This window comes from Rhinoraja longicauda, chromosome 23 (genome assembly GCF_053455715.1).
Source record: "Rhinoraja longicauda isolate Sanriku21f chromosome 23, sRhiLon1.1, whole genome shotgun sequence".
In the NCBI taxonomy this organism is placed as follows: Eukaryota; Metazoa; Chordata; class Chondrichthyes; order Rajiformes; family Arhynchobatidae; genus Rhinoraja; species Rhinoraja longicauda.
Genome location: NC_135975.1, coordinates 24,627,418 through 24,642,443, shown reverse-complemented (window position 1 = coordinate 24,642,443; position 15,026 = coordinate 24,627,418). Strand labels below are relative to the sequence as shown.

At 40.1% G+C, this 15,026-nt stretch overlaps 1 protein-coding gene across 1 annotated transcript; it reads right to left on the bottom strand.

Annotated features, from left to right (window-relative positions):
- Positions 1–1,466: 1,466 nt before the first annotated feature.
- LOC144604792 (uncharacterized) lies at positions 1,467–14,959 on the bottom strand. The gene is made up of 9 exons (XM_078419451.1): positions 11,563–14,959; positions 9,306–9,484; positions 7,753–7,912; positions 7,411–7,643; positions 6,616–6,802; positions 6,264–6,486; positions 3,967–4,136; positions 2,010–2,079; positions 1,467–1,578 (listed from the first exon to the last, which is right to left on the bottom strand). Exons 1-9 carry the CDS (start codon positions 14,957–14,959, stop codon positions 1,467–1,469), a joined length of 4,731 nt encoding a protein of 1,576 aa, XP_078275577.1.
- Between the last annotated feature and the right edge of the window lie 67 nt (positions 14,960–15,026).

Genomic DNA, 15,026 nt, shown 5'->3' with positions numbered 1-15,026 from the left:
CCATTGTCATTCCTCAGTTTCCTGGTCTTCAGAACTTTCTCAATTGTAAAAAGGCATGGATTTGGTTTATCATTACAATGATACTTGGCAGAATTATTTTTTTGTTTTTGTTTTGAGATACAGAACGAATCTAGCCCTTCAGTCCAGCGAGTATGCACTGACCAGCGATCATCGAACACCAACACTATCCTACATACACTAGGGACAATTTAACCAAAGCCAATTAACCTACAAACCTGTACATCTTTGGAGTATGGGAAGAAACCAGAGCACCCAGAGAAAACCCACGCAGGTCATGGGGAGAACATACAAACTCCGTACAGACAGCACCTGTAGTCATGATCGACCCTGGGTCTCGGGCGCTGTAAGGCAGCATCTCTACCACGGTGCCACCATCCCACCCTGAGATTATGCCTTATGATTGGCAACCTTGAATGGAATCAGGGGCATCAGTTCTGGTGTCTGGGCAAGCAACCAGACAAGATACCACTGAGATGTTTTATGAATTAGTGTGATTTTAGAATTCACAATCAAGAGGAAATGGGTTTAAAATAGATTTTAACTTTTATTTTAAGCATGCTAACTATTTCTTGGAATTGAATTTCCTTGAGATTTTCTTAAATCTCTGGGCCCACCTAGTGCTTATCCAGGGTTAAGGTGATGCTGCCCCACCATGACGTACGATTGTTGATCAATTTAGTTAATTTTATGTTGCTGCTTGATTCCTTCTTCTGCCAAAGTGATGAGGAGAAAAATGTTTTGAAGCTAACTACGTATTTTAAAGGCGATTAAAAAATATATATATATATATATTGGAATAGCACAAAGCGGTGAAGGAACAGCGGGTCAGGCTGCATCTGTGGAGGAAATGGACAGATGATGTCTTGGATCAGGATCCTTCTTCAGACTGATAGGAATAGGGAGGAGAAAGTTGAAAAAATGAAGCTGTGGCAGGACAAAGCCTGACTAGTGATGAGCGGATTTGTTTGCCAGATGGGTGGAGTCTCAAGTGACATTGGCTAGAGGTGAAAAAACAATGTCAGGTAGGAGTAAAGAGGAGGGATGAAACATTAAGCTGGAGGGAAGGATAAAGCTGGAAAGAGATGAGGAGGGGAAAAGATAGGTATAATAGGAAAATAGGAGACTGGGATGGTAGATGAGTATATAAAGAAGGGAACGGAGTAGATGAGGGGGAGGAGTGGGAGATGCTGGGAGTAGTGCAACGGGGTAAGGAGGGTATTACTTGAAAGTAGGATATTCATAGTTCATACCATTGGGTTGTAAGCTACCCAAGCTGAATATGAGATGCTGTTCCTTCAGTTTGTGAGTGATTTCATTTTGGCAATGGAGGAGGCCACAACAGAAAGGTTGGTATGGGAATGGGAAGGGGACATAAAATGGTTTTGCAACCGGGAACTCCAGCAGGCCTTGCAGGACAGGCTGGAAGTATTCACTAAAACTGTTGCCTAGTCTAAGTATGGTCTCGTCAATGTAAAGGTGGCTACATTTGCAGCATCAAATTGCAGTAGGTGAGGATTGAAGAAATACATGTGAGCCTCTGTCTCAGCTGCTGGGGTCCTTAGATGGAAGTGAGAGAAAAGGTGTAGAGACAAGTATTATGTCAGTTGTGGGGGCAGGAAATAGTTCCAGGGGAGGAGTCGGGTGAGGTGGGAAGAGATGAGCGACCCAAAGAATTGCAGAGGGGCTGGTCTCTGCAGAAAATGGGAGGAAGGAAGATGTGACGGGTGGTAGGATCACATGGAAAGTTGGTGGAAATGTCAGTGAATGATGTGTTGGGTGCGGTGGCTGATTCGGTGAGGACCGGGACAAATCTGACCTAGTTCCACCTGGGAGAGCAGAGCAAGTGCATTCCCTCCACAGATGCTGCTTGACCTGTTGAGCTCCTCTGGCACTTTGTGCTTTGCTCACGATTCCAACAACTGGAGTTTCCGATGTTCACTACTAACTAATTGAACTGAAATTGTACATCAAAGTAGCCCCATACTTACTTGTCCTCACAGTAATGGTCAAGCTGAGTAGCACATGCCTTATAAACAAAGTTTTCTGTACAATTCATTTCTAAAAAAAAATAACAAGTAATTAGGTTTAAAATGTATAACAATTCCTTTTTCAGATTAACTATTGAGAGAATTTTTCAATGAAGAAAAATAGCAGAGAAATAGGTTCCCTTAAAAAGTTCCGATCATGGTGTGTTTGTTAGTATCCACGCTGACAAGCGATATAATCATCATGAGATTAATCCTGATCCAGAGAATGGCTAAGAGGCACATGAAATTTAAAAAGTGACTTCTGATGCCAAGGTAGGCAGAGAAGCAAATAGCGAGTAGCATACACGCCATATTTAGCCAATTTTATGGATCATTGCGGGGAAAAGACAAATAACCAAGGGATCATTAAAAACTAAATGGACAGTTGTCCGTACAGATAGCACCCATAGTCAGGATCGAACCCCAGTGTCTGGCGCTTCAAAGGTAGCAAATCTACTGCTGCGCCACTGTGCTACCCTAATTATTCAGCACAGGTGCTGATATAACACGTAATATTTTAAAGCTTGAAATTAATTATGTATTTATTCACAAAATGCTGGAGTAACTCAGCAGGTCAGGCAGCATCTCAGGAGAGAAGGAATGGGTGACGTTTCGGGTCGAGACCCTTCTTCACCCGACTTCTTCTTCTCGACCCAAAATGTCACCCATTCCTTCTCTCCTGAGATGCTGCCTGACCTGCTGAGTTACACCAGCATTTTGTGAATAAATACCTTCGATTTGTACCAGCATCTGCAGTTATTTTCTTAAATTAATGATGTAAATCTATTTCAACTGTTTCTAAATGTCATTGATGAGCAGTGGTCAATGGTGGGGCGTTAATTGCCAATGCTTGAAGCCTTATCACTAGTTAAGATCTTCCCGACTTCCTGGGGCAGATACAAGAGTGATGCTTCCAGGGAAATGACATGGCCGTCACAGGCAAACACTGCCTTATCATTCAAATGCAGTGCAAGCTGGGTTATCTTGGGAACAATTGCAGCCATTTATTTCTGTTCCTTCAAAGTTTTGTGGCAAAATGAGTGATTTAAATGGTAATGGAATTTAAAATTTAAAAAGTACTGTCTGTGAAAATTATTCCCATATGCCAGAAAAGCTGTGAGAGCCTTGCTGATATCTTTTTTTAAATAATTTTATCAGTTATATTTTACCAATTTGCTATATATTATGAGTTTGTTTTAAAGAAATCTACATGATAAGTGCATTGTACACTTATAAATTTTAGGCACATGCACCGATATAAGCATCAGTTTTTAATTCCTTGCATCCTAATTTCTATTTCCAAAAGGAGGGATGTGAAATGGCTTGCTAATTTATAATCACTTCTACACAGAGGTTTAAAGAATCTTTAAAATAGAATATTTCATCTTCCTTCACCTTCTCACTGGTCTCCTATGGTCTGGGAAGCTCCGATATGTAGATCCTAAACTCCAAACATTTATCATCCTTGAGATTTTCTGTAAACCTTTCCCTGTAAATTGCCCATTTGTTAGCATCCTTTGTTCTCAACCTGTATCCTTTGGCCACCTGAACCTTACTCAGTAGATAGACACAAAATGCTGGAGTAACTCAGCGGGACAGGCAACATCTCTGGAGAGAGGGAAAGGGTGACATTTTGAGTCGAGACCCTTCTTCAGACTGAGAGTCAGTTGACACTTTTTATTTAATTTGGGTAGATCTTCTACTGGACACAGATTGAGCCATGGTATTAAAATATTCTAAATTGGATGTCTAAGGCAGCATTCTGCCCCATTCTTACTTCTGCCTGATACCCAAAGTTAGCCTATTATCTGCCCATTTTAAAATGGATGATATGTTAAATCAAAGTTAACAAATTAAAACACATAAGGACTATGTTACAAAGTGCGATTAGATGGTCTCCTAGATTCAAAGTACTTACTGCATTCACCAGCAGGGGATCTCCAGTCAACACATGTGTCATTGCCGCAATTGCCAGCAGCAGATTGAATGATGGAACAGACAAGTTCTGTAGAATTTGTCTCAGCACAGTCAAATAAACAATATTCATAATAAGTAGTAACCAAATTATTTGTGCAGTTTTCAAATGGTCTGTAGGGAAAATCACAAACAGATGAAAATAAATGCTTTGTTATATTTTCCTTTGTCATTTTACATTTTAAACTATACATTTGGTAAATTATAAGCGCTATCAATATAAATCTAAACCAAACTTTCATTTTTATTACTGAGAAATAAATTATTATTTTGATTTATTCATGATCGAAATGGTACGAGAATGGAAACCACCTTGAAGTAAGCCACCACTGACCATTGAACAAAGTCTGGCTTTGCCCCACGTAGTTCCTTTGGAGGGCATCTGGATACCAGAAATGGGTCAATTTCTCACTGAGGGTCCTAACCAGAAACATACTCTTCCTTACAAAATCAGATTGCGAGGAAAATTAATTGCATGTTTAGCCAATTGTCAAGGGTGACAATGCATGTTCAGATCTGAGTATTATCCTTACTGTTCAGAAACTGGAATTCCTGCTTCTGTTTATAAAAACCCTGCCTAGATGGAGTTCACCCTTACTTCCTTGTGACAAATCAAGGCAGACAACCCAAAAAAATGTCAAATAAAATGCAACTCTGTAACGTAGAATATAGAATAGTACAGCTCAGGAACAGTCCCTTTGGCCCACAAGCCTCTCAAACACCACTATTCTTGGAAGAACATTTTGTTGATTGCACGTTATGCAAAAAATGGATTGCCTCATCTGCCCTTCGGAAAGGAACAAGCGAATATAATGTGACATAGATCCCTATCCTCACCAATGCCCACCCCATTATTATTTTTCCAACGTTAGAATAATACTTAAAATTTTCTGAAATTTAACGGCTATTATGAAGGTAGATCCTGTTAGTTTATGTTGGCAACGTCAAAAATAAAATAAAAATATGAACTAACTATGAACCAGCACATCTTTCCTCAGATATGGTGCCCAACATTCAAGGTCAGTTTATTGTCACATGTACCAATTAAGGGACAGTGAATTTGAATTACCATACTAAAAAAAAATGCGACAAGACACACAACTACATAAATGTTAACATAATCATCCACCAAAGTGGATTCCCCACGTCCCTCACTGTGATGGAAGGCAATAAAGTCCAATCCGCTTCCTCTTTTATTCTCCTGAGGTCGGGGCTCCTGTGGCTTGGAGTTCCCAAAGTCGGTCTCTAACCAGAGACCGCGAGCTCCGCGATGTTAAAGTGCGCAGGCTCATGCGGTTGGAGCCCCAAAGTTGATCCCCGACCAGGAACGCGAGCTCCGCGATGTTAAGTCCGCAGGCTCCCGCGATAGAGATCTCGAAGTTGGTGTCCAGCAAAGGCCACCAACTACTCAATGTTAGGCTGCAGTGCGGACAGAGATATACGGAAAAAATCGCATCTCCGTCGAGGTAAGACATTAGAAAAGGTTTCCCGCAACACCCCCCTACCCCCCACCCCCCACATAAAAACAAGCCCTCTTGAAATAAATGCTAGCATTGAGTTTGCTTTCTTTATTACCGATTCGACTTGCAGATTAACTTTTTGGGAATCCTGCACCAACACTCCCAAGTCCCTTTGTCCCTCCAATTTATGGATTCTCTCCCCATTTAGAAAATAGTCCACGCCTTTATTCCCACTACCAAAATGCATGACTCCACACTTTGCTACACTATATTCCATCTGTCACTTCACTGTCCAAGCCATTCTGCAGAATCCCTGCTCCCTCCTGCCCTTCCATCTATTTTCGTATCATCCGCAAACTTGGCCACAAACACTTCAATCCCCTCGTCCAAATCATTACTAGACAACGTGAAGAGTCGCGACCCCTGCGGAACTCCGCTAGTCACTGGCAGCCAACCAGAAAAAGCCCCCTTTATTGCCACTCTTTGTCTTCTGCCATCCAGCCAACCTGCTATCCATGCTGGTATTTGCCCTTTGATACCATGGGTTCTCATCTTCCTTTGCAGCCTCACGTGTGGCACCTTATCAAAGGCTTTCTGAAAATCTGTAAACAACATCGACTGTACTGTAATGATAGGTATAGAGGGAGAGCACAGTTTAATGATTACATGGAGATTCATGAGCAATGATCCCCAGGCTTCAGCATGGCCTCCCTCTAACTGCCCCACACCAGATATTTAGAATTTATTTTGAATGAAATTAATAGCTTAAAATCTTACATACGTTTCTAATATTTTCTTGCACATTGTTTTGCAATTGGGGGGAATGGGAGGGGGTATAGGAGTTGGAGTGGGCGTAGAACAAGATTCTGGAGGAGTTGCGACACAATATGGCTTGTTGGGGTCATTATACATCCAATCTCGTGCTGTTGTGGGGCAGCAATCAGGGTCCTCTATTGTTCCATTTGGTCTAATGCAGTCATCATCGTGAAATGTTGTACAAGTGCCTAAAAGATAAAAGAAACACAAATTCTTGCAAATGCTGTATAGAGAACATTAAAACTCCACCAATTTTAATTTATGAATAAAATGGAAAATGATCAAACAACACATTATTAAAATATAAAATCACATACCACACTGTCCTTGGGTATTATTCAAGAAGAAACGTTCGGCCACACTTAACTTAAAATTAAGCCGGGAGGCAACAATTGTTGTTTTAATATCAGTGAAGTAAATATTTACACCTCCATTGGGTAGTTCAGTTATCCATATTCCATTTGTAGTGTAGGGAACCTTTTGTTGAATTCCATCAATTGTCAACTGTAAAATTATAAAACAGTTGCATTAAACCATCAGCTGCAAAGCAACAAGACCTGATGGATATTGCATATTGCTAACCAGATGATTTTGTTTGTTTATAATATTAATAAAATAAATGTATCGTGCTCCTAAAGGAGTCTATTTAAATAAGTTCAGTGTTCTCTTTTACCCATTTTAAAGGCACCAAGTAGTGATCCATCAGTGACAGTGACCACCTTCTTTAAAGATTAGAATATTTGTCTTAGTTTAGTTTAGAGGTAGAGGGGGCAAAGAGGTCCTTCGCCCACCAAGACCGTGATGACCATGATTATCCATACACAATAGTTCTATTCTACGCACTAGCCACAATTAACAGAAGCCATTTAACCAACAAACCTGTGCGTCTTTGGATTAAGGGAAGAAACCGGAGCACCCAGAGACAACCTATGGGGGCACAGGGAGAACGCACAAACTCTGTACAGACGACACCCATAGTCAGGAGCGAACCTGCGTCTCTGGTGTTGTAAGGCAGCAACTCTACCGCTGCACCACAATGCCGGTCTTGCCAATTCAATTGAGCTAAGGAGGTCTGGGGCAGTAATACCGCAAATAACCAGCAGAATACTCACCACATTGACATTATGAGTTGTGATGACGATATTAACATTTCCGTAAAAAATGATTAAGCCTTTTGGACATGACAAAGGCACAAAAGAAATGCAGTAGTAATTGTCCACTAGAACACGCAACTTGTATTTTGGATTCTGTTCTTCCATAAGCACGTAAGTGCAATTCTTGTAAAAACTATAGGACAGCTGATTGAAGGTTTTATAATGTGGGTCACCATATACTTCACATTCACCTGGAAGAGTAAGCATTTGTTTGTTTTGTGAAAAGGCAACAAAAGAGAGAATGTTAATGTATAAATAATTCACTGTGTGTTAGTAGCGAGAAAGAGAAATGATACTAACATCCACATTCCCAGTCTGCACAGCCACATTCATTTATTACTTCAATGGGCTTTAAATTGTTGGCACATGTAGGTTTTTTCGCCACACATTGTTTTACAATTGTAGTTGTTCCATTGTCACATTTTTTAATAGCACAGTCTTCAGTCCATGTTCCAGTGCACTAGAATCACAGAATTGATAATTGCATTTGGATTAATAGCCTATATGGATAGAACGATTTGAAAGGGCTTGGGACCAAATGAAGGCAAATGGAAGAAGCGCAGTATGGCAACTTGGTCCATCATGGACAAGATGGGGCAAAGGGCCTATTTCCATGATGTCTCGCTCAATGACTGAATAAGTGGATTTCATTAACCATGTGCATCCAGCACATACCAATTAACTAATGTCCTAGAACAAGTGAAAATATCAGTGTTTAAAGTCCAACTTTTAAATTGTCCTCTGGGTTTTTCATCCACTTCACAAGATGTTGTGAAAATATGGCATGAACCCCAACATTCACTTCCAATCACGAGGCCCGCATAAGCAATCAGAAGTGGTAGAATCACTTGACTTACATACCCTTAAACCTCTCTATCACAGCTATTAAATAATAAAACTACCAAAAGGCTGAACACTTTCAACAATGCAATATCATGTATATGTAAGGACCAATAAAAAATGTATGAAAAATGCATTTTGGAGGCAATTCAAATGTTTATTGAACTATTCTAATTAAACAATCTTATTAAGAATAGAGTAAAGAGAATGGTAAGAATTTATATATAGATGGGAAATAATGAAATAATTCTCAGTTATTATATGTGTACTCCTGCATGCTGCTTGCAAAATGTTACCTCTCTCCGGTGCCATCCTTAAACGACATCTTTCATCAAGGATCCCAATGATCTAGGCCAGTCCTTCTAACTGCAACATCGGGCAGGAGGCACAGATTCTTGAAGTCCAACACCACCAGGTTCAGGAACAGCTACTTTCCTACATCTATCCCATCCTTGAATCAATTTGCACAACGCTAATCTTACCAGAACTCTGCAATTCACCTCTTGCACTACCATGGACTTGTTTATTTTTCCTAATTATGTTATTGCACTAATGTCTTGTATTTTGTACACAGTCTTTTTTTCTGTTAGAAAGTTTGTATGATTGTATAAGTTATGTATAATTTATTTTGTGCATTGGTCTGAATCCTGTATTCATTGTACCTGTACTTCACCATACCTGTGGATATGAAAATAAATTCAACTTGACCAGACTTAAGTTATTAGTCAAAGAAATGCCATTTGCAGGAAGAGAAAATAAACCTTCAAATCAAGACAACTGAAAAGCCCAGGTCAAATGTGCAGGACTCAATGGGGTCCTGGCCTGTTGCAGGCTTTTATCATACAAACAGAATCAGAAGCAGAAAGTTTTCATGTATAGATTATAGAAATAGCTGAAGAAACTCAAAGCATAATCATTCATAAGTAAACGTTAGGATGACAGTTCAACGCTCTTCCTCCAAAACACTTCACTTTCAGGACTACTACAATATATAGTTCATCGCAAAAACATACCTGATGTTCTGTGTTCACACTGCAGGGACATGTTGTTGGGGGAGTTGTCGTTATTACTGTAGTTGTGGTTGTTGATGTCGAAACTGTTGATGAGCTGGTCGTTGTGGTGGCTGGGGTGGTTGTTAGTGTTGTTGAAACAGTCGTTGAACTGCTAGTTGGAGTTGTGGTGGTTGGAGTGTCTGTTAAATGTCAGTTGAAAATGAAACAAAGATAATTCTACTCTACTTTGCAATATCCCCCCCACCCCCAGTCAGGCTTTCAATTAATTTCTGATCACATCTGAAAAATCACGTATCCTCACTACTGCACAAAAATATTAGCCCAGATGATGTACTCATTCTTAGTAATGAATCAGCAAAGATGATATACAATGTTATTTGCAGATGAAAATTCAAAGCAACATGAAGTCTGCATAAAGGGGAATCAGAAAATATAGTATATTTTAATTTTCAAATAGCATTCAGTAAGATGGCATATGAAAGGTTATTGTGTGAGGTAAAATCTAATGGCATGGGTACATACAGAAAGAAGGCAACCAACAGAGTGTTAGGAAAAATGAGGTGCTTCAGTTTGCCATGCTATAAACGATTTACTGCCTGAGAAATGAGTGTTGTGGGTCTCAGACCCGTTGATCATCATTTTGGCTAAGAGCAGAAGATGAAGACATTGAGGAATAGTTGCAATATTAACCCTGAGGTGTGTCATTTGTGTGTTGGAAGAAATGTTACCTGTGACTCAATGTCTGCCTGACAGCTCAGCTCCACACCTGCTGGTTGAAACAATGCAGAACAATTGGAGTGCACCTTACTGTGCAGTTCACCAACAAAGACATTCCATGTACAGCTTCAGGACATTGATAATCCCACCAACAAGGGCATCAGGTCATGTTCCACTCATAGGCCCATAGGTCTATTAAATGTTGCAATTGGAGCAGGCACTATCATTTCCTCGTTTGCCATTCGAAAATTAACCATGTTTTGCATGATTTCCTTAACCTTATAGTGGTATATAAAATCATTAGGAGCAGTTATAAGGAGGATAGTCACAGGTTTTTTTCCAGGAGTGGGGCCATCCAAAAATAACCTGCATAGGTTTATGGTGAAGGGGATCGATTTACAGGGGACTTGACAAGAATATTTTTCATACATAGAGTTGGTGGGTATATGGAACGAGCTGCATGAAGAAGCGATAGAGGCTGCTCCAATTGCAATATTTAATAGTTACAGGGATGGGAAAAGCATTGAGAGATATGCGCCAAATGTAGGCAAATGGGAGTAGTTGAAGACGACACCTTGCTCTGCATAGACATTTTAGGCTCAAGGATCTGTTTCTGTGCTGAATAACAATATGAAAAACATGCTACAAATTAACCAATTTCTTGGTTAATACTAATGGATTGAGACAACAGGATGCTCATTATACCGAAAGATCAGGGTGTCTTTGTAGAAAACAAAAATCCACAGATGCATGTACACCATATAATTTGGAAGGCAGTTAGGCTTCCTTCCAAGGTGGGTGCAGCATAAAAGTAAGAGAATTCTTCCTGCAACTCAATGGGGTTTTGGTGAGAACTCCAATGAAGCATTATGTTGAGTTTGGTCTCCATAGATATAATCATATTAAAGTTTAGAGAAGCTCCACTCCATTATTTCCTGGTGTAAAGGCGTTTTGTGGAATAACCGAGTCGTTATCATTCGAGTTGAGAAGAATGAAAGGTTATGATTTGAAACAAATTTGATTCTGAAGGCGTTTGACATGGTTGATATTTAAGAAGACACAACTTTAAATAACGAGTCAACCATTTATGACATTTTCAAGAGGGTTGTGAATTTTTGGAACTTTCTATCCCAGTGAGCTGTGCAGGCCAATTAATTAAATATGTTCAAGATTCAGACAGATTTTTGTCAGAGATTACGATTTTTGGGGATCAGGCAGGAAGGTAGTATTGGAACAAAGATTCAATCACCCATGATTTTACTGGATGCCAAGGCAGGCTCAAAAGGACATGTTGATTAACCCTACTCCTATTTCTAATATTATTATGCTAATTTACTAGCCATAGTTTAATTATATGAAAGGGTCGAGGAGCAGAAGAAATTTTATTACAATAGGTTTAATATTAGTTTTCCAGGTGACACTTAGAACTGGAATTCTGTGCCAGGCTACTAAAATATAATCTGTTCTATTGTTTCCAAGGACTCCTGCCCTTTTCTGTGGATTCGTACCTACATCCATCCACATTCTTACCCACACTTACTTGCTGTGGATAGGGTTGAAGATGTTGAAGTTGAAGATGTTGTTGGCGTTGTTGTTGTGATTGGAGATGCTGTTGGTGTTGTAGTTGGAGATATTGTTCTTGCTGTGGTTGCTAATAATGTAGTTGGAGATGTTGTTGATGTTGTGGTTGGTGATGTTGTGAGTGTTGTGGTTGGAGGTTTTGTTGTGGTGGTTAGAGATGTTGTTGATATTGTGGTTGGAGATGTTGTTGATGTTGAGGTTGGTGATGTTGATGTCGAGATTGGAGATGTTATTGATGTGGTGGTTGGAGATGTTGTTGATGTGGATGGTGATGTTGTTGATGTGCTTGGAGATGTTGATGTGATGGTTGGAAATATTGTTGATATTGTGGTTGTTGATGTTGTTGATGGGAAGGATGTAGATGTTGTTGATGTGGTTGTGGATGTGGGTGTAGTGGTTGGTGATGTTGTTGATGCTGTTGATGTTGTGGTTGGTGATGTTGTAATTGTAGAAGTTTTGGGTGTCCTGGTAGGAGATATTGTTGATGCTGTGGTTGGAGATGTTGTTGATATTGTGGTTGGTGATGCTAATGTGGTGATTGGCAATATTGTGGGTGTTGTAGTTGGAGATGTTGTTGTAAATGTTGTGGGTGTTGTGGTTGGAGTAATTATTGATGTTGTTGGTGTTGTGGTTGGAGATGTTGTTGATATTGTAGTTGGAGATGTGGTTGGCGATATTGTGGGTGTAGATGTAGTTGATGTGGTGGTTGAAGATGTTGTTGATGTTATGGTTGATGTGGAGGATGTAGATGTTGTGGTTGTTGATCTTGTGGGCATTGTGGTTGGTGATGTTGTAGTTAAAGATGTTGTTGATGTTGTGGTTGGAGGTGTTGTGGGTGTTGTGGTTGGAGATGTTGATAAGGTTGGAGTTGTAGAATATCTTGAGGTTGTGGTTGGCAATGTTGTAGATGTTGTGGTTGGAGATGTTGATGTTGTGGTTGCAGATGTTGTTGATGCTGTGGTTGGTGATGTTGTTAATGTTGTGGTTGTAGAGTTAGTGGGTGGTGTGGTTGTAGAATTTGTTAATGTAGTGGTTGGCGATGTTGTGGTTGGCGTTATTGATGTTGTGGTTGTAGATGTTGATATTGTGGTTGGAGATGTTGTGGGTGTTGTGATATGAGATGTTGTAGTTGTAGATGCTGATGTTGTGATTGGTAATGTTATGGGTGTTGTGGTTGGCGATGTTGTGGGTGTAGATATTTTTGATGTGGTGGTTGGTGATGTTGTAATTGGAGTTGTTGTTGATGTTGTAGTTGTTGATGTTGCGGTTGGAAATGTTGTTAATGTTGTGGTTGGAGATATGGTGGTTGGAGATGTGAGTATTGATGTTGTGGCTGGAGATGTTGTGGTTGGAGATGCTGTTGATGATGTAGTTGGAGATGTCGTTGATATTATGATTGTTGTGGGGGATGCAGATGTTGTGGTTGGAGATGTTACTGATGTTGTGGCTGGTGATCCTGTGGTTGTTGTAGTTGGAGATATTGTGGTTGTAGAATTTGTTGAGGTTGTGGTTGGCAATGTTGCTGATGCTGTGGTTGGTGATGTTGTTAATGTTGTGGTTGTAGATTTTGTGGGTGTTGTGGTTGTAGATGTTGTTAATACAATGGCTGGCGATATTATGGTTGATGATGCTGTTGATGTGTTAGGAGATGCTGTGTGTGTTGTGATTGGTGATGTGGTTGCTGATGTTTTGTGTGTAGATGTTGTTGATGTGGTGATTAGTGATGCTGTTGATGTTGTATTTGGAGATGGAGATGTTGTGGTTGGTGATGTTGTAGTTGGAGATATTGGTGAGGTTGTAGTTGGAGAATTTGTTGAGGTTGTGGTTGGCAATGTTGTCGTTGCCGATGTGGTAGATGTTGTGGTTGTAGATGTTGATGTTGTAGTTGGAGATGTTGTTGATGTTGTAGTTGCGGATGTTGTGAGTGTTGTGGTCAGAGGTGTTGTTGTGGTGGTCAGAGATGTTGTTGATGTTGTGGTTGGAGATATTGTTGATGTTGAGGATGGTGATGTTGTTAATGTTGTGGTTGTAGATGTTGATGTGATTGGTAATGTTATGGGTGTTGTGGTTGATGATGTTGTGTGTGTAGATGATTTTGATGTGGTCGTTGGTGATGTTGTAGTTGGAGATGTTGTGGGCGGTGTGGTTGGAAATATTGTGGTTGGTGAAGTTGTTGATGTTGTGGATGGCGATGTTGTGGTTGCCGATGTTGTTGAAGTTGTAGATGTTGTGGGTATTGTGGTTGGAGATGTGGTTGGCGAAGTTGTGGGTGTAGATGTTATTGATGTGGTGGTTGGTGTTGTTGTTGATGTTGTAGTTGTAGATGTTGTGGTTGTAGATACTTTGGGTGTTGTGGTTGGAGATATTGTTGATGTTGTGGTCGGAGATGTAGATGTTGTAGTTGGAGAATTTGTTGAGGTTGTGATTAGCGATGTTGTAGACGTTGTGGTTGCAGATGTTGATTTTGTGGTTGCAGATGTTAATGTTATGATTTGTAATGTTGTGGGTGTTGTGGTTGGCAATGTTCTGGGTGTAGATATTTTTGATGTGGTGGTTGCTGATGTTGTACTTGGAGATGTTGTGGTTTTAGATGTTGTGGTTGGAGATGTTATTGATGTTGTGGTTGGAAATGTTGTTGTTGACGATGTTGTGGGTGTAGATGTGGTTGATTTGGTGGATGGAGATGGTGTTGATATTATGATTGATGTGGAGGATACAGATGTTGTGGTTGGAGATGTTATTGATGTTGTAGTTGGTGAAACTGTGGGTGTTGTAGTTGGAGATATTGTGGTTGTCGAACTTGTTGAGGTTGTGGTTGGCAAAGTTGTTGATGCTGTGGTTGGCAATGTTGTTGATGCTGTAGTTGGTGATGTTGTTAATGTTGTGGTTGTAGATTTAGTGGGTGTTGTGGTTGTAGATGTTGTTAATACAGTGGCTGGTGATGTTGTGGTTGCCGATGTTGTTGATGCATTTGGAGATGCTGTGTGTGTTGTGATTGGTGATGTGGTTGCCGATGTTTTGTGTGCAGATGTTGTTGATGTTGTGGTTAGTGATGTTGTAGTTGGAGATATTGTGGTTGTAGATGCTATGGAGGTTGTGGTTGATATTGTCGATGTTGTGGTTGGAGATGTAGATGTTGTGGTTGGTGATATTGTAGTTGGAGATATTGGTGAGGTTGTATTTGGAGAATTTGTTGAGGTTGCGGTTGGCAATGTTGTAGATATGGTTGGAGATGCTGTAGTTGGAGATGCTGTGGGTGTTGTGGTTGGAGATGTTGTGGTTGGAGATGTTGTTAGTAATGTAGTTGAAGTTGTTATTGGGGATGTTGTTGGCGTAAATGTTGTTGTTGTTGACATTGACAATGTCGTAGTTGGAGATGTCGTTGCACTTGTCACAGTTGTATTTTCTAAAAAAAAGTAATTA